The sequence below is a fragment of the Athalia rosae genome, chromosome 6, assembly GCF_917208135.1.
Source record: "Athalia rosae chromosome 6, iyAthRosa1.1, whole genome shotgun sequence".
In the NCBI taxonomy this organism is placed as follows: Eukaryota; Metazoa; Arthropoda; class Insecta; order Hymenoptera; family Athaliidae; genus Athalia; species Athalia rosae.
In genome coordinates, this window is record NC_064031.1 from 2,812,858 (window position 1) to 2,837,555 (window position 24,698).

The 24,698-nt window shown below is 45.3% G+C and overlaps 1 protein-coding gene across 1 annotated transcript; it reads left to right on the forward strand.

Moving 5' to 3' along the window:
- Positions 1–870: 870 nt before the first annotated feature.
- Positions 871–24,465, forward strand: LOC105688709. The gene is made up of 6 exons (XM_025746631.2): positions 871–7,349; positions 9,873–10,183; positions 10,257–10,478; positions 13,658–14,004; positions 14,089–14,291; positions 14,374–24,465. Exons 1-6 carry the CDS (start codon positions 1,023–1,025, stop codon positions 23,527–23,529), a joined length of 16,566 nt encoding a protein of 5,521 aa, XP_025602416.2. The 5' UTR covers positions 871–1,022; the 3' UTR covers positions 23,530–24,465.
- The last annotated feature ends 233 nt before the right edge of the window (positions 24,466–24,698 follow it).

Below are 24,698 nucleotides of genomic sequence, written 5' to 3' on the forward strand. Positions count from 1 at the left end.
CGATCAACAGCTGTCAACGAAGAGATGGAAAAAAATCAAATGAAAAAAAACTCGATCGATGAAAGTTGACGATTGTTAATTTTTAAATTCGTCACCGATTTTTCGTTAAAAATCGTCTCGCGAGCTACGTCATCACTCAGTTTGTTCGCCACCATGTTGGGCCCTCTATATTTATCGTAAAAGACCGGTTTCGCGAAGGTGTCCTTAACGCTCTCCTCCCTGCCCGCTTTTTTTTTTTCTTCTCTCCGTACGTGTGTTCGTACCGTCGGAGGCAATGCGTGCGAAACGCCTACCGTCTTAAACGATAAAACCAGGCTAACTACACGAATGCGCTAACATCACGAGAAACGATGAACAACACGTAAGCCTTCGTCGGTGTTTGCTATCTGCTTGTCAGACAACGGGCTCATACCTCCTACGGTCTTTTACTGTTGCGAGGCGTTTGGAAAGCGAGGTGGGGATCATCGTCGGAGGCTCCGCGTTCACCAGCTAGTCAAACTATAGCTAGTTCGGAAGAGACCGGTCCGGTAGATCCAACGCGTTGCTCTAACGAACACACGGACCAGCGATACGGACCTGACACGACGTATTTTTTTCACCTTCCGACGCGATATTATTAAACCTAAGTGAGAAACAAAGTGAACGAGAATTAGAAAGCAAAAGAATAAATATTTAAAAGTGAACGCGCGCTGGCACAGGCTCCGTGAAACGACCTATAATTATTTATAGTATTAGGGATTATTGTAATTTTGTTCTATTCGTCCGAAACGTGTTTTTTTGTTTTTTATTTAAAGAAAAAAAATTTGTATTCGTGAATACAGTGCGATCGAAAGTGTACGTCGTATTCGAAAGTAAATGAAAAATTTCTACATTTTTTTTTAACGATTAATAAAATTGTGAGAATTCGAAAAGCGAGAATAAATATATTTATAAAGAATCACGGTTGGTTTTTGGTGAACCGATCGGCGTGATTGATAATTTGGAAAAAAAATTTGTAAGCGATAAATAAAGCAGTGGTAAATATGACGATTCATAAAAAGCAACCGGCTGGTAAAACGAAGGGCGATAAAGGATCCGCTAAAAATTCGACAGAAGTGGCGAGCACATCGTCCACATCCACGATGGCCGACGCGTCTCGGGAAATCAGTTCAAAAAATGCGACTAAGATCGGATCGACAGAAATCGTATCGACATCGAGCGTTGTTCAGGAAGCCACAACTATAGCAAAGAGTGAATCTCGCACCAACGTCGTCGAGGTCAGAAGTTCGAGCCGCGAGGTCATCATGGATGGGAAGGGAAATGTTATTCAAGTAATCGAACACGCGCCAAAAACCGTGAAACATTCCTCGTCAACTTCTAAAGGGGCACAGAGTTCGACGGATTTCATCGCCGCTGAGCAAAAACAGCAGATAAAACAGAGCAAGAAAATCGGTAACGAGGATAAACGTGCGGCGAATTTAAATTCGGGCAAAAATTCCGTCAGACATGTCAAAGACGGGGGACAGAACAAGACGATCAGATCGATCGAGGGCGGATCAAACGACCAAAGTTCATCTTCGCACTTCGAAAGTATACAGAAATCGTCATCGTCGTCCAGCACGTTCGTCGAATCTTCTACCACTCACGAGGATCATCTTCAACACTCGTCGTCGACCGTAACATCCGATCAAATCGCTAGTCAATCCGGTCCCGCGGTACAGACGTCTTCCAAGTCAGTTAAAAACGTGAGATCGAGTCAGGTGGTCGAAGAAGGTCTCACGATGGACGGTGAGACGGTTAAAAATAAAACCGAGATCAGAAGATCTGGTCAGAAGGTGAATGACAACGGGAAAGTCACATCGTCGAAGACGGAAAGCGTCGAAAGTGAAACAACGGTGATACCGTCCGACCCGGCAGTCGAAATACAAAAATCTAAAACCGGCAAGAAGACCGTGAAAACTGTCGGATCTAAAACTGTAGAAGGTCATGATCATCCGTCGAGCAACGTAACGATTCGTACGACCGTTACGGACAGCACAGGTAAAAGTGTTACCACCACCGAACACTTGGAGAGTGACGTAATCGCTCGTAATACCAAACCAGGCGCTTCTACCTGGGATGGAAAATTCGTTTACGAAAAACCGACGAAACAAAAATCGAGGAACAGTACGTCGGATTCCAGCGTGTTTCGTCATTCGGGACAAGAGACCACGTCGCCGAGGAGAACTAAGGGAAAATCAACCGATACGAGCAAAGGTGTCATTAGATCCGGTGGTTCCGTGACGGAAATATCGCACGGATCGACGAGCGAAGAGCGAAGGTCTTCCAGTACCACGGAAATTCACGGATCGAACTTGGTCGACGAGAGCTCACAGTCTTCCACCACGGTCGTCCAGGACGGTGGTTATATCGCGGAAAGTTACACCCTGGAAACGGTCAACACTTACGATTCGTCGGGAAGACTGATCAGCACCGAAACACGACGTATTCCATCGGACACGGTGTTCGTTAACAGAGACGGAGGATCGATAGATCGTCACACGTATACGACTACTCACGAAAGCGATCTGCACAGAGATTCGACGACTCGCCATTCGAAGCCGGGAGATTCGTCGTGGGACGGTAAATTCGTTTACGAAACACCAACACCTACTCGAAAAGGGAACACCTCCGATGCGTCCGTTTTTCAACATCCCGGTCAGGATAACATCGTCGAGTCCACCAGGCGCGTCGACACTAAAGAATCCAGTCTGGATGGTTCTTACAACCGAGAAACTACCAGCAATATTCACACGGCGAAAGGTTCGACGGATTCGTCGGAATTTTTGTCCCGCGAACGCGTCGACGTTAGCAAAGAATCGTACGTTTACGTGGATGACGGTAGAACCCCGCGAACCGAAGTTACGCGAGTCAACAGACCCGGCCAATCGAATTGGAACGGTCAATTCGTGAGGGAAAATCCTGCCGATAATAAAACGAAAGAAACGACCGACGCTACCGTAGTCAGAAGAACTAAGCCCAGGAATGACTCCGTCGAGGTACAAGATATATCGGAAGAGGTGAACGTCAGTAACATATCCGAAACCGTTTCTTCGTCGTACATCGTCGAACATTCGTCGAGCAGCGATCTGAAGAATATCGAAAAAGTGACATCGGTGTCCGAAACTATTGCCGAAGAAGAACCCTCCGGAAGAGGACCGCAAGGTCGTCCTGGTAGTCCTCAAAAGGTACAAGGACATCCGAGAGATGGAATACCTCTCAGTCATAAGCCGGGACAATCGACTTGGGACGGTCATTTCATTTACGAAAAACCACAAACGCCAAAGTCCGACCGTCGACACCCCGCCGGCTACGGTCCTCAGAATTCCGATATTCGGAAAACTAACAGACGGGGAAACGTCGTCGACATTCGCGACGTTACGGATGATCATACCATCAACGAAGCAGATACCGTGACCACTTCCTACGTAGTGGAACACTCTTCGAGTCAGCAAAGTTTCTCAGATTCGAAGGATCTCGTCAGCATTTCATCCGTCACTTCGGAAACTACCGTTCACGATGGGCAGACGGGCAGTCGTCCCGGTACCGCGCAAGGAAGATATCCCCATGACACGCGTCCTGGTACTCCTCAAGGACGTCCTGGTAGCCCGGAAAAAGCACCGAGACCGACCAAACCGGGTTCGTCGACGTGGGACGGTTCGTTTTTGTACGAAAAATCAGCAGAACAGAAGAAACCGATAATTGACGACGGTAAAAAACCGACTGACGGAAGACAACGACCCGGCAACGAGGATAAAAGACTTTCCGACAACAAAACTGATCAGGTCGCCCGCAAGGGTACGAGACACGTGAGTGACAGCACCTTGAATATCGGTAACACTTCGACGGACGTATCCAGTACGTCCGAAGTGGTCAGCAGTTCATTTGTCGTCGAACAGTCGAACGTTCAGGAAAGTTATACGGATTCGAAGAATGTCGACTTTTCCACTTCGTCGACGGAAACCGTGATCATCCGGGATGGAAAGCCCGTCGAAAGGCAGACGGTTCATTCCGTAACGGATCATCGTCGACCCGGAAGTCCCGACAAAAGAGGACCTTCCTCGAGGGATAGAATTGTCGACAGACCCGGAAGCCCGGATAAGAAAACGGGCCACCCCGACGACAAAAGCGCACGCCCAACAAAACCTGGATCTTCAACTTGGGATGGATCCTTCGTAATCGAGAAGAAACCGGAGGGTAAGAAACCTTCCGATTCGTGGAAGGGGCCCGGAGGCGACGACCGGAGAAAACCGCGCGACGACAGACCTTCCGGTAGAAAACCGTCCGACGTTAAGCCCGGCGATGTGGTGCTGAGAAATTCGAAGCACGTGTCCGATAGGACTTCAGACATCAGTAACACTACGGAGGATGTGCAGAGTACGTCCGAAGTCGTCACCAGCTCCTTCGTGGTGGAGCAATCGAACACCGAGGAAAGTTTCAGCGACTCGAAGAATCTGAACTTCTCCACATCATCGACGGAAACTGTGATCATGCGTGACGGAAGGCCTGTCGAATCGCACACGACTTATCATGTGAGCGATCAGCGTCGTCCCGGAAGCCCCGAAAAAAGAGGAACCACACCGAAGGATAAAATTGTCGGGAGACCCGAGAGTCCGGACAAAAAATCGGGGCATCCCGATGACAAAAGCGCGCGTCCCACCAAGCCTGGCTCTTCGACATGGGACGGTTCGTTCGTTGTCGAAAAGACACCGACTCAGAGGAAGCCAACCGATTCGTGGAAAGGGCCCGGGGTCGACGAACGAAAGAAACCTACGACTGGAAAAGCTCAGCCGAGCGACGAAGGTAGAAGACCTTCGACCGGAAGACCTTCCGACAGTAAACCAAGCGACGTGGAACGCAGAAGTTCAAAATACGTCACTGACAGCACCGCACAAGATCTCTCGAGTACGTCCGATGTCGTGACCAGCAGTTCTTTTCTGGTCGAGGAATCGAGTACCCAGGAAAGTTATCGGGATTCGAAGGACGTGGATTTTACTACGACCTCCACGGAGACGGTGGTAATACGCGATGGAAAGCCTGTGGAAAGACAAAGTATTCATTCGGTGACCGACAACCGCCGCCCCGGCAGTCCTGATAAAAAAGGGACCCTACCCAGAGATAAAATTGTCAAAGGGCCGGGAAGTCCAAGCGAGAAAGGAACTCCCCATCCGGAAGACAAGAATGCTCGGCCTACCAAGCCTGGCTCCTCGACTTGGGACGGATCTTTCACTTATGAAAAACCACAGGAACTCACCCCGAAACCTGGACAGAAGAAAGAACCAACCGACAACAAAAAGAAGCCAACTGACGAAAGCCCTAAGGGTCGAAAGCCCACTGATACGGTAGTCCAAAAATCATCAACGACTTCAAAGAACGTTCGGGATATTTCCGAAGACGTGACGACCAGCACCTACGTGGTCGAGCAAATTTCTGTGAGTGATTCTAAAAAATTCGGCTCAACCGTTGTTTCCGAAACAATAATTTACGAAGGATCTGACGATCGACAGCCAAAAGACGGTTCTAAAAAGCCCAAGACACCGCACGGTCTTGATAAAACTCACGACAGTCATCCTGACAAACCTGGGACTCGCCCGGATGGGAAGACACCGAGTGAAAGTAGACCCGAAAGACCGGAAAGTCCTACAGACAAATCGACTCGGCCAACGAAACCTGGTTCTTCTACATGGAACGGAGCTTTCGTTTACGAAAAACCACAAGAACCGACTACGAAACCAGGACAGAAAAAACAACCAACTGACGAGAAGAAAAAACCAACAGACAAAAGTACCAGAGATCGCAAGCCCGAAGACAAACCTGATGTAACGACGAGCACTTACGTTGTCGAGCAGAGTTCTGTCAGTGACAAGAAGAAATTTGGAACGTCTGTCATTTCCGAGATCATAGTTCACGAAGATTTTGACGAAAGGAAACCAAAGGACGATTCTAAGAAGCCCAAGAAGCCGGACGACCTCGAGAAAACGCCCAAGCGTCACCCTGACGAACCTGACCGTCGTCCAGATGGAAAGACACCGAGTGAAAGTAGACCCGAAAGACCGAAAAGCCCTGAAGATAAATCGGCGCGTCCTACGAAACCTGGTTCTTCTACATGGAACGGTGCTTTCGTTTACGAAAAACCACAAGAACCGACTCCGAAACCAGGTCAAAAGAAACAACCAACTGACGACAAGAAACGTCCGACTGACGGAAAGAAAAAACCAACAGACGAAAGCCCTAGAGATCGTAGGCCCGAAGATAAATCTGATGTAACGACGAGCACTTACGTTGTCGAGCAGAGTTCTGTCAGTGACAAAAAGAAATTTGGAACGTCTGTCATTTCCGAAATCATAGTTCACGAAGATTTTGACGAAAGAAAACCAAAGGACGATTCTAAAAAGCCTCGGAAACCGGACGACCTCGAGAAAACGCCCAAGCGTCACCCTGACGAATCTGACCGTCGTCCAGATGGGAAAAAACCTGACGAAAGTAGACCCGAAAGACCGAAAAGTCCCGAAGATAAATCGGCGCGTCCTACGAAACCTGGTTCATCCACATGGAACGGTGCTTTCGTTTACGAAAAGCCACAAGAACCGACCCCGAAACCAGGTCAGAAGAAACAACCAACCGACGACAAGAAGAAACCTTCGGACGACAGCCCCAAGGGTCGTAGACCGACTGACACGGTGGTGAGAAAATCATCTACGACTTCGACGGACGTCACAGACATCACCGAAGATGTGAAAAACGTATCCGAAATAACCAAGAGTTCTTACGTGTCTTCAAGCGACACAAAAACAACCGATTCTTCGAAAATAACCGAAACATTGTTACGAGAGAGTCCCGAGGACAGGAATAAGCCTTTGGACGATAAAAAACGTCCCCAAAAGCCGGAAGACACTTCCAAAAAACCGGGTCACCCCGATGGAAGACGAAAACCCGACGAAAAACGACCAGAAAGTCCCGAAGATAAATCTCTGAGGCCAACAAAGCCCGGATCGTCAACGTGGAACGGTGCCTTCACCTATGAGAAGCCAAAAGAAACGAAAAAACCCGAAGAACCCGGTAAGAAGAAGCCAACCGACGAGAAGAAAAAACCTTCGAGTTCCCCCAAGGAACTGGTGCCGAAGTTGCGTCCATCGGATGAAAAACCATCTGAAAATACAAGCGATACCACGTCCGTAGTAGACATTCGCGACCTGTCAACCGATATTCAACAATCTTCGTACGTAATCGAGCACTCGTCAAGTTTCACGAGTATCAAGGACGTTCGTGACGTAGTCGAAGAGTACAATATCATCACGGATTACACGATCGACAAACGTCACGAGGATTCGGTGAGTGACCCTAAAAATGTTAAGGCAAAATTGAGCGAAAATAAAATTTTTCCGAAATGTCGAAGCGTCGGATCGCTTCGAACTTGATACACCTCTGATTGCGAACTAGCAACGTTCTACCTTCTCAACTTTCACCTCGTTAATTATAAACGTGTCGGTTCGACGTACCTCGTTATGAACAAGTATTGGTTTCACGTGAGTATGTTCGGGAAACGCACAAGTCTCTCTACCGTACGCGACTAAAAATAGCCTTGATTCATACGGACCGACTCGTACCGCAGAACTGAGAGACTTTTAAAATCTCAAGTGAAGGTCTTCGAACGCGTAAAAAATATCCAAACTATAGAGCAGAGCGTACCATATGAAAATTCGTGCGCGTGTAAACACGTTGGAGAAAATTTTCCAGCCCTCGTCCGAACGTTTCGCGTCAGGTGTGGCGAAATAGTCGCGAGCTTTCGGTAGCGAAAAATAGCGATTATTGTGACGACGACGACGACGATGATGATGACGATGATGATGTCATGCAGTCGAGTGGGCCCATTGAATGCAGGTTAAATTGATTCCGTCACCGTATCCGTCAGCCTGCACGTAAATGCTAGTTGGCCTTACCTAAATTGATAATGCTAGTTGTCGGTGAAGCTGACCACCTAACTTCCATCAAACAAATGATGGTCATCAACTGGAGTTATTGTCGTTGAAATGAAAAAAATCGGTCACATCGGAAATGAAGGAACAAAAAAAAATTTATGGGTATTTTTTCTTTTGCGTCTTTTATATCCCTTCAACGTAGTTGACAAGTTTCTGAAGTCATTGAAATTGAGAAGCGGGTGGAAATGGATTTCCCCGGTCCGATCGATCGATCGTTAAAATTCTTGATAAAGTCCCGTCGTGCAGTATTATTTAATTGCTCTAGCAGTTATCGAACTGCATTAATTGTAAGTTCAATTTTAATCAGACGATATGAAGCGATCTATGTATCGGTGCGATACGAATTCAGAGCGTGATTATCGGGGTTACGGATCATCGATGATGATACGTCCAGTCTTTATAACGAACAAACAAAACCTTAGACAACAAAATCGCGTCTAGTAATACGCGTACGTATTATACGTTAACGGTTCTCCTCGTTGTTTTTCATTGTCAAACAATCAACTGCGTCCCAGTTTCTCTTGACCCCATATGAACCGGGTATGTGACCCCCGTCAAATTCATCGCAGTACGTACCGCACGTTGCATGAGCAAAAAAATTTTTTAAACAAGTGTCGAGAATTTTTGATAAAACGATCCTCGTCCGACCCGTACACGTGTGCAGTTTGCCGGTTCGTTTCTGGATCGAAATTCAATCGGGTCGAAGTAAATCGGTGGCTTGACATTTTTTCCTTCAATATACGGTCGTTCTTATTCTGAGACCTGATTTTTCAAGCCTCCGGTATGCGAACGGTGCTCTGAATAACCTTATAGTGCACTCGAGATTCTCTTAAGATCTTAACTATGGTATTCTTTGTACCTATGTTTAGATTTCTGGCATGTGAATTCCGCTAAATTAGCACTTGTGTATATATAAAGTTTCTATAGGTGCTCGGAATTCGTGCCGAAGTAGTGACTGGTACGCGTGGTTTATAAAAAAAAAAAAAAAGAGAAAAGTAAAAAAAAACAACGATTGTTAGGCTCAAGTCTTAGCTGTTTTAAATACGAGATTTTTATTCAGAACAAAACAATCTTTGTTTTAATAAAAAGCTGAATCAACTTCCAAGAAATTTTTGAAACTTTACTTCGTACACGTTACCAATTCTACTTCTTTCTCGCTTTTTCATCGTTTTTCTACACCACGTGAACAAATAATAAGAGTGAAAAATTTTCTATTGCATATACCAGATTATTTTATTCAGTTACGTCAACGTTATTATTAGATTGTAAATAATCTGCATACTAGGCATAGCCAGTCAGCTAGACTAGCGACTGCCAAGGTCGTGATATTATTGTTCATTATTGCTACCATTAACTTCTGCTTATTGTTGAATTTTTTTGTTCCCCGTACCAGCTTCTGTTTCAAACAGAATATTTGCGATCGCGCATAATCGCTGCAGTTGAAAAATGCTGATTCAGATTTTTTGTTAGCCTCTTTCTTTTTAGGTACTGTACTTTATAGAGCGATCTCAAAAGCCGGCTTTAATTAGATCAAAGGCAATTAAACTTGTCTGGTTTTATCTGTATTACATGACCTTGTTTAGCGTCACGCGCGGGTTGTTCACCGAGAGAAATTTGATATGGGACTTATTTTTAATTGCATGTGATATCAGAAATGAAATGAAATTCTTTCGAAAAATCATCACCGAATCGTTGCGTTTATTTGGTTTTTTGATTTGTTTTTTTTTTTTTTTGTAACGAAGATAACGAGTAGCGTATTTTTTAATCGGAGTTGTTACACGTACGTGCACGGTAATTTTAAGTAGTTATTTTTAATTATCGTATCGTAATGCGAATAATGCTAATTATTGCACTTTCGCAATATCTAATTTGCAGAGAGATGTTACCATCGTGTCTGAAACGAGGGAGTTTATCGACCGTGAACAGGTGACTAGCATGGTGGCTAGGGACATCGTAGACGATAAAGTGTTCGAAGAAATTACGATAACATCTGGACCCGATAAGCCGGACGAAGATAAGCCCGGAAAATTGACACCGGATCGCCCGGGGTATCCAAAAAGTATTCCGGGGCTCAGAGAAGAAGACGCGAAAAAACCGAAGCCACTTCCCGCCGCTGGAAAACCTAGCCGCCCTCAAAAACGGGATGAATCGCCAAAAAAACCTGGAGAAGATGCGAAACCGAAAAAGTGAGCTATCCGAATTCGGGGAACGACGGGGCGCGAGGATTTCCCTTCTCTATTCCGTAATTGCGTTTTTCAGACCGTCTCAGGAAAAAACACGCGACGAAAAATCACCGGATCGCAAGCCCGTGCCCGCTGCTGGCAAACCGAGTCGTCCGGACGAAAAACCTCGACGTGGTGATCAGACGCCGGATTCTTTGGACGGCGAAGAACCTCGTCAGAATAAAATACCCAAGCCCGAAGATGTCCTGGCTAAGATACCTCTGAAGGAACAATGCATCTGCGAGCTATGCACCTGCGGGTGAGCTGCTTTTGATCGCTGTTTTCGAAATCTAGTTTATCTTTATCGGATTTTCAATCACTCGTCGTTTCTAGCAGATAAAAGAATGTCATGAAAAAAAGAGAAAAAAAAACATTTCTAACGCGACAAAAATTTCCGCGTTATCGACCACTCGTGCAGCTATACAGAAACGATTCGTGTTTTTTTCTCATTCTTTTTCTTTCTATTTTTTCGTTACGCAATCGCCACTTCTATGTCGTTCAATTGATACAATTGATGTACGATATGAAAGAGATATTCGGTACCGGAGTTATTCCGAAGACGATTTTATAAAAATTCAGAAAGAATCGGACAGAATATGCGAAGAAGAGACAAACTTTCGTTGCGGTGTGATCGTTGATTGTCGCGAAATAAAATCAAAAGTCAATTGGCGTTAGATTAGCGAAGTCAATTCGGCTTCCGACAGCCTCCGGAGAGCTTAGAATCTCGTTACGTTGTCACGTACTCCGTATAGACTCCAGCGAAAGGCTCGGACGTGACGATAATTATCGGTTGCGTAACGGTGTTAATTATCCGAAAATCGGCGCTACGTTTTATCACACGATCGTTGCAATCGTACGTTTTTTTTTTTTGTCTCTCCGAGAGTATTACTACGATTATCTCCGTTTCGGTTTGAACGAAAAAAAAAAATAAAAAATAACGAAAAAAGAAAAGAAAAGGAATGTAGGTGTACGCGTGCGGTATAGTCGCGGTGGAAAGTACATCCAACGAAATATCGCTGCAGCCGCAAACGACGCGACGCCGCGGTTGACATTAATGACGCCATCGGGACGCCTGTTGCTTTAGTCATAAAATAATATACGGATACAATCGCGACGAACTAAGAGTACGGTATACCTGTCGCGTTGAATATTTCTCTCTCTCTCTCTGTAGAAGTCACGTACGTCTAATAACATTTCTGACAGACAAAAAAAACCATGTATACGTTTAAACAAATTATTACCGATACACGTATTCGAATCCGATACTGACTCTGATTTTATGAATTTGTTTTTATACTCTATTTTTATTTGTTTTTTTTTTTCCTAACTTCTGCGCCAATTTTTACGGGAATCAAACATTTATTTCGATGGTAAATGAAAGACGAAATTGTGGCTTCGTACGATCCATTCACGGTTGGAGAACGCGAACAATGAAGTTCATGACGTAAAAGTAGTGGCGGTCCGAACGTAATTCGCGATTACGAAACGACCTTTCAATTCTACAGTAATACGTATAATAACACAGCGCGTACGTAGTCGGTCGTCGGATTTATTAGAGGCGAATATTTTGGACGCACGAATCGTGGGCGGAATAAAAAGAAGGAAATAGGTACGGCGAGTAAAGTAATTCATAAGTCACGTTATTATACACACCTTCATGCAGGTATCGATGATTTCACCGAAAGAAGAAGCTGTCGTTACATGTTATGGAATTTATCAACGATACGTGGGACCACGCGTAAATGAAGAGCGATTTTTTTCTCCTTATTCTAAATCTTTCTGTTTTTTATTCGCTAATTTTTTTTTTTTTTTTTATTCTTTTTAACGGCGATCGGCATCACGGTTCTGCAAAGATCGGCGAAAGGGAAAAATCGAAGCAGCAATGGAGAGCCGAAAATGTTTCACTTTTGAGACGTGACTCGTATATTTGTGCAGTTGCGGTACTATATATATATTTATAAAAGTCAAGATATCGCTTTCTCCTTCAACCGGTTGTAGCGAACGAATCGTTATTCATGTGGTCCTCGAACGCGACAGATCGGAAACGGGAATATAACAATGGTTTATCAATCTCCTCGATGAATCGAGGCTGAAATTCGCATTTTTTTTTATCGCCGATTCATCACGAGTGCGAAACTGACGGTTCGAAAAGGTACCGGTAATTTTCAATCTCTGCGAATCTCGAGTCAGATTCTACTGATTTCTGAACTGCGGGGGCACGAGATTTCTCGAGAGTCTTCATCAGGTCTCCTTTTAAGGCCGAGTAGTTGATCGTACAACCGATGATTCTCAGCTTTTAAGGTGTCTTCCTTATTCGTTGAACCTATACGAATGTCCGTTTTATTTTCGAATTGGGGATACCGATCGCCGCAGAAGGAATAATAAGGGAAATTCAACGAACGTTTTCTTTTTATAATCAATTGCAATTCGCACAAATCGAAGATCTTGCGATAATTTGAACGTCGGGTTCGAAAGTAATTCAATATCGAATTCAACGAACGTTTCCGATTACCCTAACTTTTTTTTTCTTATTTTTTAAATAATTAATCAAGAATTGCACAATCGAACGATTTCGCGATAATTTTAACATCGGGTTCGAAAGTGAATACCGATAAGATTTTGCCCAATTTCATGTTTCGCTGTTTTCTTTGAATTATTTTTTTTCTTGGTTAAATTACTCTCAGCGTAGCGCCAGCCGCTCTTCGAGTTTGAATGATCGTTCCGATTGGCTTTCCGAAACGCAAAGATCAATCTTAACCATTTACGGTCCTGTACAGGAGTGGCGGCTCAGGCTCTTCGCCGCACCGGCTCGAAGCGGAGAAATTGCGTAACCGCATTCAACAAGGACAGGTTTTACACCCGGTTTACCATTATGGCGATCTCATACGCAGAAATCTTCGTAATTATTCGTAACGATTCAATTCTAAGACGAGTTGGAATAAGATATTTTTATTCTAATCAGGTAATTACGCAGGTTCGATAATGCGGACATAATTTATCAGCCACGCGAAACGAAATTTTTAATTCGTATATTTTCACTCCGCTCGTAATTATATCGTAACGAGATCATCGAATGAGATATTCCAAGGCAGTGGGAAAGAAAAAAGTGGGCCTTCCGGTCGTCGTGAACAATTATACGGTTAATTTTTACACACGAGAACGAGACGTGGGACGTCGGTAACTATTAATCGGGCGTAAATTATTGTCCCGAGGATAGATTAGCAATAACTAAAAACGCCTACGTCGATCGCAGCCGCCTCTGCGCACACCTGACTCATTTCATGACTTATTTATCATTTATTTATAGAACGAACAATCGACTCCCATCCTTCAACACCCACTCAATCAAAGTCCTTATTTGAGGAAGAAGTGAACAAAAAAAAATGAAAATTATCCGGTAAACATAGATTTCCTTCAGTTAGTATTCCTTCGTTTCAGGCGGCACCGATGTCCTCACAATTTTGGCCAGGATAATTTCGAATCGCCGCACGAACCGATCGACAGCGTTACCTCGTACCGTCACGAGTACGACGAAAAACACGTCGATAGACAAGTCGTGATTCATCATGAGGATCATCTTCACATGGAAGGTGAATTTATCGGCGAAAGACGAACGGATTACGTTGTCACCAGGGGAGAACGTGCACCGGTGAAAAAACCGCAGGATAATCTTTATCCCGAAGGTGACTTTTACGGGAAACCTAAAGAAGACGCCCCGAAAATTGGGGAAAGGACGCCCGCCAAACGTCCACAGGATAATTTATATCCTAGCGGTGATTTTGACAGTCAGTTTCGATAAACGATCGCCTCGCTTTTTTGATAGTTTCTTCTTTTTTCGTTCCATTCAATTTTGGGATTTCTACTTTCAGGTACGACTACCAAGGAACTTGCTTTCACCGGCTTGCCCGGCGAACGAACAAGTCCTGTACGTAGAAATACTTACACGAAAGTTGAAGGGGAATTTATAGACGAAACTACCACTCGTAACGAATATATCGATCACAGAACCATTCAAAGGGCTGAAATCATCAGGCGAACTGATAATTTGGTCATTGGAGACGGTGAATTTACGGTAAGAAAGGATAAAAGTTTGCCGAAATTACGATGACCGTTTGCGGTAGGTACAATGAATTTTTGTTCGTTTTCGTTATCAGGGTACTTCTCATGTGAAGGAAGATTTTCCGACGTACGATATCGTCGAATACGAAGAACCGACAACCCGACATCAAACCACGATAGACGAAGTGGATCGTTACTACGGAAGGACCGATGTGATCGAAAATTTCACTACGACGAGCGAAGAATATCGTAATTTCGATCAGACCGATTACGTATCGACGACGATCATAAGACGCGACGATAATCTGAGACCTGAAGGACCTTTCGAAGGAACTCCGAAATCGAAAGATGATTACGTGCCAAGAATCACCGAAAGACCTGAACCGCATAGGCCGAAAGATAATCTCAAACCCGAAGGACCCTTCGAAGGACGCCCGAAGGACGATTTTACTCCGAAAAAAGGTGAACGTCCAGAAGTCAAAAAACCGAAGGACAATCTCAGGCCGGAAGGTACGTTCGAGGACAGACCTAAGGATAAATATACACCGGGAGAGCGTAGAACGCCGATCAAACCTGAGGATAATTTGAAACCTGAAGGAGAATTCGAAAGACCTCAACCCGAACCCTACGGACCTGGTGACAGAGCACCGATTGTCAGACATCCGGATAATTTATTCCCGAAAGGCGATTTTCCAGACAGGGAACGCAAGCCGTTTGAACCTGCGGAAAGAAGGACACCGATAAAACATGACGATAATTTAAGACCTGAAGGTGAATTTGACGGACGTCCAAAGAATGATTTTGGACCTAAACACGCGGAAAGACCGGATGTGAAGCGGCCTCAAGATAACCTTAAGCCCGAAGGACCGTTTGAAGGTCGTCCCAAGGATAAGTATACTCCGGGTGAACGAAGACAGCCGATAAAACATCCGGATAACTTGAAACCGGAAGGTGAATTTGAAAGACCTGAAGAGGAACCGTTTGGACCTGGAGATAGAGCTGAGATCGTGAGACATCCTGACAATCTCTTTCCGTCAGGAGATTTCCTGGATAGGGAAAGAAAACCTTTTGAACCGGCTGAGCGAAGAAAACCGATTAAGCATGACGACAATTTGAAACCTGAAGGTGAATTCGAGAGACCTGAACAGGAAAAGTTCCGTCCTGCTGATAGACCAGAGGCCAAAAAACCGAAGGATAATCTGAAACCGGAAGGAGAATTTGAAAGACCCGAAAAAACGCCTTATGGACCTGGGGAAAAACGAACACCGATCAAGCATGCTGACAACCTCAAGCCTGAAGGTGATTTCGAACGACCAGAACACGAGAAGTTCCGACCTGCTGAAAGACCAGAGGTCAAAAAACCGAAAGATAATCTCAAACCAGAGGGAGAGTTCGAGAGACCGGAGAAGACACCGTATGGTCCTGGAGAGAGAAGAACGCCGATCAAGCATGCTGATAATTTAAAACCTGAAGGCGACTTCACTGGGAAACCGAGAGATGATTTTAAACCCACAACCGGAGAACGAGCTGACGTGAAAAGACCTGAGGATAACTTGAAGCCTGAAGGTCCTTTCGAAGGAAGACCTAAGGACGATTATACGTACGTAAAATCTGACCGCGTTGACGTTATCAAACATACCGATAATCTTCGAATGGAAGGTGATATTTCCACGTACAGATCTCGCGATGAATATACTGATTTTATTGTAAGGGAAAGGGTTGAAGTTACGAAGCATCAGGATAATCTTCGTATGGAAGGAGAATTCACAGATGTTAGAACCCGGGATGATTATAAAGTTGTCAAAGGCGAACGCGTCGAAGTTATAAGACATCCGGATAATTTAAAACCTGAAGGTGAATTTGAAAGACCGGAAAAGACGCCCTATGGACCTGGAGAAAAGAGAACACCCATTAAACACGCGGATAATCTAAAACCAGAAGGTGAATTTGAAAGACCAGAACAGGAGAAATTCCGCCCTGCTGAAAGGCCAGAGGTCAAAAAACCGAAAGATAATCTTCGACCGGAAGGAGAGTTTGAAAGACCAGAAAAAACACCTTATGGACCTGGCGAAAAACGAACACCTATCAAGCATGCTGATAATTTGAAACCTGAAGGTGAATTCGAGAGACCTGAACACGAAAAGTTCCGTCCTGCTGAAAGACCAGAGGCCAAAAAACCAAAGGATAATCTGAAACCGGAAGGAGAGTTTGAAAGACCCGAAAAAACGCCCTATGGACCTGGAGAAAAGCGAACACCGATCAAGCATGCTGATAATTTGAAACCTGAAGGTGAATTCGAGAGACCTGAACACGACAAGTACCGTCCTGCCGAAAGACCGGAGGCTAAAAAGCCCAAGGATAATCTACGTCCAGAGGGAGAGTTTGAAAGACCAGAGAAAACACCCTATGGACCCGGTGAGAAACGAACACCTATCAAACATGAAGACAATTTGAGACCGGAAGGAGAATTTGAAAGACCAGAACAGGATAAATACCGTCCTGCTGAACGTCCGGAAGTTAAAAGACCCAAGGATAATCTACGTCCAGAAGGCGAATTCGAACGACCAGAAAAGACGCCTTATGGTCCTGCTGAAAAGAGAACACCGATCAAGCACGAAGATAATTTGCGACCAGAGGGTGAATTCGAGAGACCAGAACATGACAAGTATCGTCCTGCCGAAAGACCCGAAGTTAAGAAGCCCAAGGATAATCTACGTCCAGAAGGCAAATTCGAACGACCAGAAAAGACACCGTACGGTCCTGCTGAGAGACGGACGCCGATTAAGCATGATGATAACTTGAGACCGGAAGGGGAATTCGAAAGACCTGAGCATGAAAAATACCGCCCCGCCGAAAGACCTGAAGCTAAGAAGCCCAAGGATAATCTGCGACCAGAGGGAGAATTCGAAAGACCTGAAAAGACGCCTTATGGTCCTGCTGAAAAAAGAACACCGATCAAGCACGAAGATAATTTGCGACCAGAGGGTGAGTTTGAAAGACCGGAGCACGACAAGTATCGTCCTGCCGAAAGACCCGAAGTTAAGAAGCCCAAGGATAATCTACGTCCAGAAGGCGAATTCGAACGACCAGAAAAGACACCGTACGGCCCTGCTGAGAGACGGACGCCGATTAAGCATGATGATAACTTGAGACCCGAAGGGGAATTCGAAAGACCGGAACACGACAAGTATCGTCCTGCTGAGAGACCAGAGGCTAAAAAGCCTAAGGATAATCTACGTCCAGAGGGAGAATTCGAAAGACCAGAGAGAACTCCTTATGGTCCTGCTGAGAAAAGAACACCGATCAAGCACGCAGATAATCTGCGACCAGAGGGTGAGTTTGAAAGACCGGAGCACGACAAGTATCGTCCTGCCGAAAGACCCGAAGTTAAGAAGCCCAAGGATAATCTACGCCCAGAGGGAGAGTTCGAAAGACCTGAAAAGACGCCCTATGGACCTGGAGAAAAGCGAACACCGATCAAGCATGCTGATAATTTGAAACCTGAAGGTGAATTCGAGAGACCTGAACACGACAAGTACCGTCCTGCCGAAAGACCGGAGGCTAAAAAGCCCAAGGATAATCTACGTCCAGAGGGAGAGTTCGAAAGACCTGAAAAGACGCCTTATGGCCCTGCTGAGAGACGGACGCCAATCAGGCATGATGATAACCTACGACCGGAAGGGGAATTCGAAAGACCGGAACACGACAAGTATCGCCCTGCCGAAAGACCCGAAGTTAAGAGGCCCAAGGATAATCTACGTCCAGAAGGAGAATTCGAAAGACCTGAAAAGACGCCTTATGGTCCTGCTGAAAAGAGAACACCGATTAAGCACGAAGATAATTTGAGACCAGAAGGGGAATTCGAAAGACCAGAACATGACAAGTATCGTCCTGCCGAAAGACCCGAAGTTAAGAAGCCCAAGGATAATCTACGTCCAGAAGGTGAATTCGAAAGACCGGAAAAGACGCCTTATGGTCCTGCTGAGAGACGGACGCCGATTAAGCATGACGATAATCTGCGCCCAGAGGGTGAGTTTGAAAGACCGGAACATGACAAGTATCGTCCTGCCGAAAGACCCGAAGTTAAGAAGCCCAAGGATAATCTACGTCCAGAGGGAGAATTCGAAAGACCTGAAAAGACGCCTTATGGTCCTGCTGAAAAGAGAACACCGATCAAGCACGCAGATAATCTGCGACCAGAGGGTGAGTTTGAAAGACCGGAACACGACAAGTATCGTCCTGCCGAAAGACCCGAAGTTAAGAAGCCCAAGGATAATCTACGTCCAGAGGGAGAATTCGAAAGACCTGAAAAGACGCCTTATGGTCCTGCTGAAAAGAGAACACCGATCAAGCACGCAGATAATCTGCGACCAGAGGGTGAGTTTGAAAGACCGGAACACGACAAGTATCGTCCTGCCGAAAGACCCGAAGTTAAGAGGCCCAAGGATAACCTGCGACCAGAGGGAGAATTCGAAAGACCTGAAAAGACGCCTTATGGTCCTGCTGAGAAACGGACGCCAATCAGGCATGATGATAACCTACGACCGGAAGGGGAATTCGAAAGACCGGAACACGACAAGTATCGTCCTGCCGAAAGACCTGAAGCTAAGAAGCCCAAGGATAACCTGCGACCAGAGGGAGAATTCGAAAGACCTGAAAAGACGCCTTATGGTCCTGCTGAGAGACGGACGCCAATCAGGCATGATGATAACCTACGACCGGAAGGGGAATTCGAAAGACCGGAACACGACAAGTATCGTCCTGCCGAAAGACCTGAAGCTAAGAAGCCCAAGGATAACCTGCGACCAGAGGGAGAATTCGAAAGACCTGAAAGGACGCATTATGGTCCTGCTGAGAAAAGAACACCGATCAAGCACGAAGATAACTTGAGACCGGAGGGTGAATTTGAAAGACCAGAACACGACAGGTATCGTCCTGCCGAAAGGCCTGAAGTCAAAAAACCGAAGGATAATTTACGTCCGGAAGGTGAATTCGAAAGACCAGAAAAGACTCCATATGGACCCGCCGAAAAGCGGACGCCAATCAGACATGAAGATAATCTCAAACCTGAAGGCGATTTTGAAAGACCAGAACAAGATAAATACCGCCCTGCCGAACGTCCTGAAGTCAAAAAACCGAAGGATAATCTCAAGCCCGAAGGAGACTTTGAAAGACCTGAAAAAGCGCCTGTCGGACCAGCTGAAAGACGGACGCCGATAAAACATGACGACAATCTGAAGCCCGAAGGTGATTTCATTGGTAGAGTAAAAGACGACTATACTATTGTAAAAGGTGAACGCGCCGATGTTATCAAACATACGGACAATCTTCGAATGGAAGGTGATATCCAAACTTATCGTTCTCGCGATGACTACACCGATTTCATTCATCGAGAACGCGTCGAAGTTAGAAAATATGAGGACAATTTGCGTATGGAAGGAGAATTCATCGACACCAGGACCCGCGACGACTATAAAATAGTGAAGGGCGAACGCGTTGAGATCGTCAAACATCCTGACAATCTCAAACCCGAAGGTGAGTTCGAAGGACGACCCAGGGACGATTATTCTCCGAAAAAAGGCGAGAGAGTTGAAGTCAAGAAGCCAAAGGACAATCTCAAACCCGAAGGAAACTTCGAAAGACCAGATAAGAAGCCGTTAGGTCCTGCAGAACGTCGAACCCCCATCAAACATAGCGACAATCTTAAACCAGAAGGTGATTTCACGGGTCGTCCACGTGAAGAAGCTCCGAAAATCGGTGACAGAGCTGACATCAAAAAGCCAAAGGATAACCTGCACCCTGAAGGAGAATTTGATCGTCCTGAAAAAACTTCTTACGGCCCCGCGGAGAGAAGAACACCGATAAAACACGCGGATAATTTGAAACCGGAAGGAGACTTCACCGGACGTCCCAGGGATGAGGCACCGAAACGCGGTGAGCGAGCGGAAGTCAAGAAACCGGAAGACAATCTACGACCGGAAGGTGACTTTGAAAGACCCGACAAAAAGCCCGTTGGACCTGCCGAAAGAAGAACACCGATTCGTCACGAGGACAATCTCCATCCCGAAGGTGAATTCACAGGTCGTCCGAAAGACGATTTTACACCGAAGCGCGGCGAACGTCCAGTTCAGAAGAAGCCCAAGGATAATCTCAAGCCGGAAGGTGAATTCAACGGAAAACCAAGGGACGATTATGTCACCACCAGAGGAGAACGATCGGAAATCATTATCCATAAAGATAATCTCCGGATGGAAGGCGAAATGGATGTCCACCGAAGGGACGATTACAGAGTTTCAAAAACTGAACGCGTCGATGTGATCAGGCGCGAAGATAACCTGAGAATCGAAGGAGAATTCACAGACATTCGCAGACGTAACGATTACAATGTAACGCGTGGCGAACGCACGGAGATAATCAGACACGAAGACAATTTGCGTCCCGAGGGTGACTTCGAACGTCCAGAGAAATCACCCGTTGGTCCGGCTGAGAGAAGATCGCCCATAAAACATCCCGACAATTTGAAACCGGAAGGAGATTTCATTCGCAGACCAAAAGAAGCCGCTCCGACTAAGGGAGACAGGGCTGTTGTGAAGAAACCAAAGGACAATCTTAAACCGGAGGGCGATTTTGACAGGCCTGAAAAGTCACCGGTCGGTCCCGGCGAAAGACGTACGCCCATCAGACACCCCGATAATCTTCATCCGGAAGGTGATTTCCACGGAAGACCGAAGGAAGAAGCTCCCAAGAGAGGCGATCGGGCTGACGTGAAAAAACCGCGTGACAATCTTCGGCCTGAAGGAGATTTCGAAAGACCACATCCGTCGAAGGTTGGTCCAGGTGAACGGCGCACGCCGATCCGTCACCCGGATAATCTTAAACCGGAAGGTGACTTCGAGAAACGAACTCCTGGTAAAGTTGGACCTGGAGAAAGACGAACTCCGATTCGTCACGAGGACAACCTTCATCCTGAAGGCGATTTCTATATCGAACCGAAGGACCATTCTACCCCGAAAAAAGGAGACCGTGCGGTCATTAAGAGACCACAAGATAATCTCAGGTCCGAAGGCGATATGCAAATGACTCAAACTTCGAGGGATGATTACAAAGTGGTGAAGGGTGACCGGGTCGAAATCCGTCGCCACGAAGATCACCTCCGTATGGAAGGTGAGATGGACGTGCGTCGGTCGAGGGACGACTACAAAAAAATCACCAAGGTCGAAAGGGTGGACATCAGAAGGCACGAGGACAATTTGAGGGTCGAAGGAGAATTCGTTGATATCAGAAGGCGGAACGATTACACCACACACGTGGTAGGTGAACGAGCGTCGATCCAGAGACATCCTGACAATTTGAGACCCGAAGGAGACTTCGACAGACCGGCAAAAAGCCCTGTAGGTCCAGGTGAGAGGCGATCGCCGATAAAACATCCCGATAATCTGAAGCCCGAAGGTGACTTCGAGCAAAGAACACCCAAAAATGTTGGACCCGGTGAACGAAGGACTCCGATTCGTCACGGGGACAATTTGAAGCCTGAAGGGGACTTCGTAGGTCGTCCGAAGGACGATTATTCCCCGAAGAAGATCGACAGAACGGAAATAGTCAGGAGAGAGGACAATCTGAAGATGACCGGCGATTTCCAGGACACGACTTCTCAAAAATCGACTTACAAAATTATCCGCGGTGAACGCGTTGAGATAAAACGTCACGAAGATAATCTCAAGATTAATACTGGAACGATGGAGTCCAAGACGACGTCGCGAGATACATTTACACCGACGAAAAAGGAAGTGGTGCCGCAAGACAGGCCGGTGAATCGTCGAAGGCATATGGAGTCGTCGATTTCTCTCGGAGAAGACACGAGCACGGTTTCCACAACGAATCAACGCAATTACAACACCTATACTAGAAAAACCGGGCGTGAAGTTGCCGCTAAATTGGAAGACGTGCAAACTGATGTGAAACGAGCGGCCACAACCGAAACGAAGACTCTCGCCGATGGTTCCGTCGTTACCGTGATCAGAGAAACGACAACCAAACACACCGGTCAAAAAGTGGTCGGTCAAACGAGCCAGCAGCAGCATGTCCATCATACCAACGTTTCCGAGCGTCATGGAACTCGAGTGATCGAAGGTCCGAGCGGCGAACCGCCGCAGGATAACAATGTCTCTCGAAGATCAACGACGACGTCGATCGACGACCAGCGTCAAGTGAACGAACAAAATCGTCGTGTCCATAACGAACAACACGTCAGATCAGAGAACGTGTCTCACGTCCGTCACGTGATCGACGACAGATCGATAACGGACGTCAATCGGCACGCTCATAATCAGATAACGAGAGACGTGACATCGAACACTCGTCATCTGGCTGAGAACAAGATCGGTAGGGAAGCTCAGGAGATTCATCGGCAACAACAAATCGAACGTCGTCAACAGCAACAGCAGCAGCAAAACGAGCAACATCAAGTTTCGCGTCGCGATTACGTAAATCTGGATCACATCGATAACAGATCACAATCTCACACGTCCCGTCAGCATCATCACAGTCATCAAACGAACGCGATTCATTCCCAGCACACGGTATCGAGTCAAGCAAGGTTCAACACAAATCAATCCCAAAGCAACGAATTCCGACAGATAATTAGCGGGCAATCAACCCTGGCCGACTCGTCGACGAAAACGGGTCATCACAGAAAAAATGTCATATCGTCATCGTCGGCTGATGTAAGTAATTCCGTGTTGCATCGCAGGGGTGTAACGTCGTCGACGGAAGCATTGCACACGATATCGTCGACCGCAGCAGCGCAGAGAAAAAGTATATCGAATTTGGCTGACTCGGGACAATACATAAGTAATTCGAGTCAAAGCAGCGATCGTCGAAGTCTAACTTCTCTCCACCGAAGTAACAAAGACGGTGGAAATCCTTGGGCTTCGTCGACGTACGAAAGACCACAGCGTGTCGTTCATCGTGACAATTTGACGGTCGGCGGTAAATTTTATTCGCACAGCGAAGCGAAAAGTTACGGTAATTTTTCCACTCAAAGAACAGAAAGAGTTCAAAGGAGATCGAACGTGTCTCACATAGCCCTCGGTGACAGTACAACCACAACTTCGACATCTTACAAAAAAGAATTCGCTCCGAGAATTCAAGGACCTTGTCCAGCTTCCTTACTTGAAGCTAAACAAGCGCCGTTCAAACACACCAGGGATACGCAAAAGCATAAATTTTACATGCCCCTGATTTCTAAATAAGAGGTTTGAAAATATTGAAAAAAAAACGAAACCGAACAACGAAAACGAAAGTAATACGGCAAGGGAGAATGATTTCACTCTCAAAAAACGCAGATGCCTTCAGGAACTGTGATATGATATTGGATGAACAAAAAAAAAACCGGGCATCGAGATCAGAATTTTTGTAATTTTTAGCGATTTACCAACGTCAGCCCCTATGAATGTTTTTGTTACACAAGTTATTGCAATGATTATTCGTTACCAGTTAAGAAAATATATAAACACATTGTTACTCATATATAAATATAATGTTATTAATATTACTATGAATTTTTCAACCGATATATTACAATTAATTTTCAACACGTGTATCCTGAAGCAATAATACACCGATAATTTCATGACTAGAGCTTGAATCCGTGATAAGTTGTTGAATTGATATAATAATCCCAAATATACAGGCTAACGCAGTAGATCGATCAAGAATAGCCCGCAAAGCAAGCCCGTAGCTTGATTAAATTAGTAGCAGGAAGAGAAAAGATTTAATCAGAAGATCCAAACTAACTAATGATGATAAACTCAAATTATATTCTTAATTCCTTCGCCCTAACACATCCGCAATTATACTATACATTCCGATATTGAATTTGGTTTTATACATTTGGAGAAACAAAAAATAAGTTGAAAAAACAAGAACGTACGAAAACGAAAACTCACACTCATGAATGGAACTGAATGACTATCACAATGATTAATTTTTAATCGGGCCACGAATTCGGAATGACTATTACTTTTTGAGTTACATAAATTTATTATAATTATGATTATTGTATTTATTATTAGCATGAGTATCATTGTATGACTTTCGATTATGTTTCATTTGTATACGAGCTTTGTTTTATTTTACTAGGCATTTAGTTTTCAATTTAATAAAAGACAAAAAAAAATTCACAGGAGGATGAGTGTATTTGTTTTTTTATTATGATCGATTTCAGAATCTTCGGAACGTCCAGGGTCCATAGAGATTGAAACATTGAGAAATACGCTCTGAATGCAATTGGAGAAGAAAGATGAATATGTTAATCCGGTACGTATTGGAAATATTGAAACGTTTGACTAAAGATGGAACGGATTTGAGATGACGTTTATGAATGATCATGAGATTATCAGGTGACAATGAAAATCAGTCT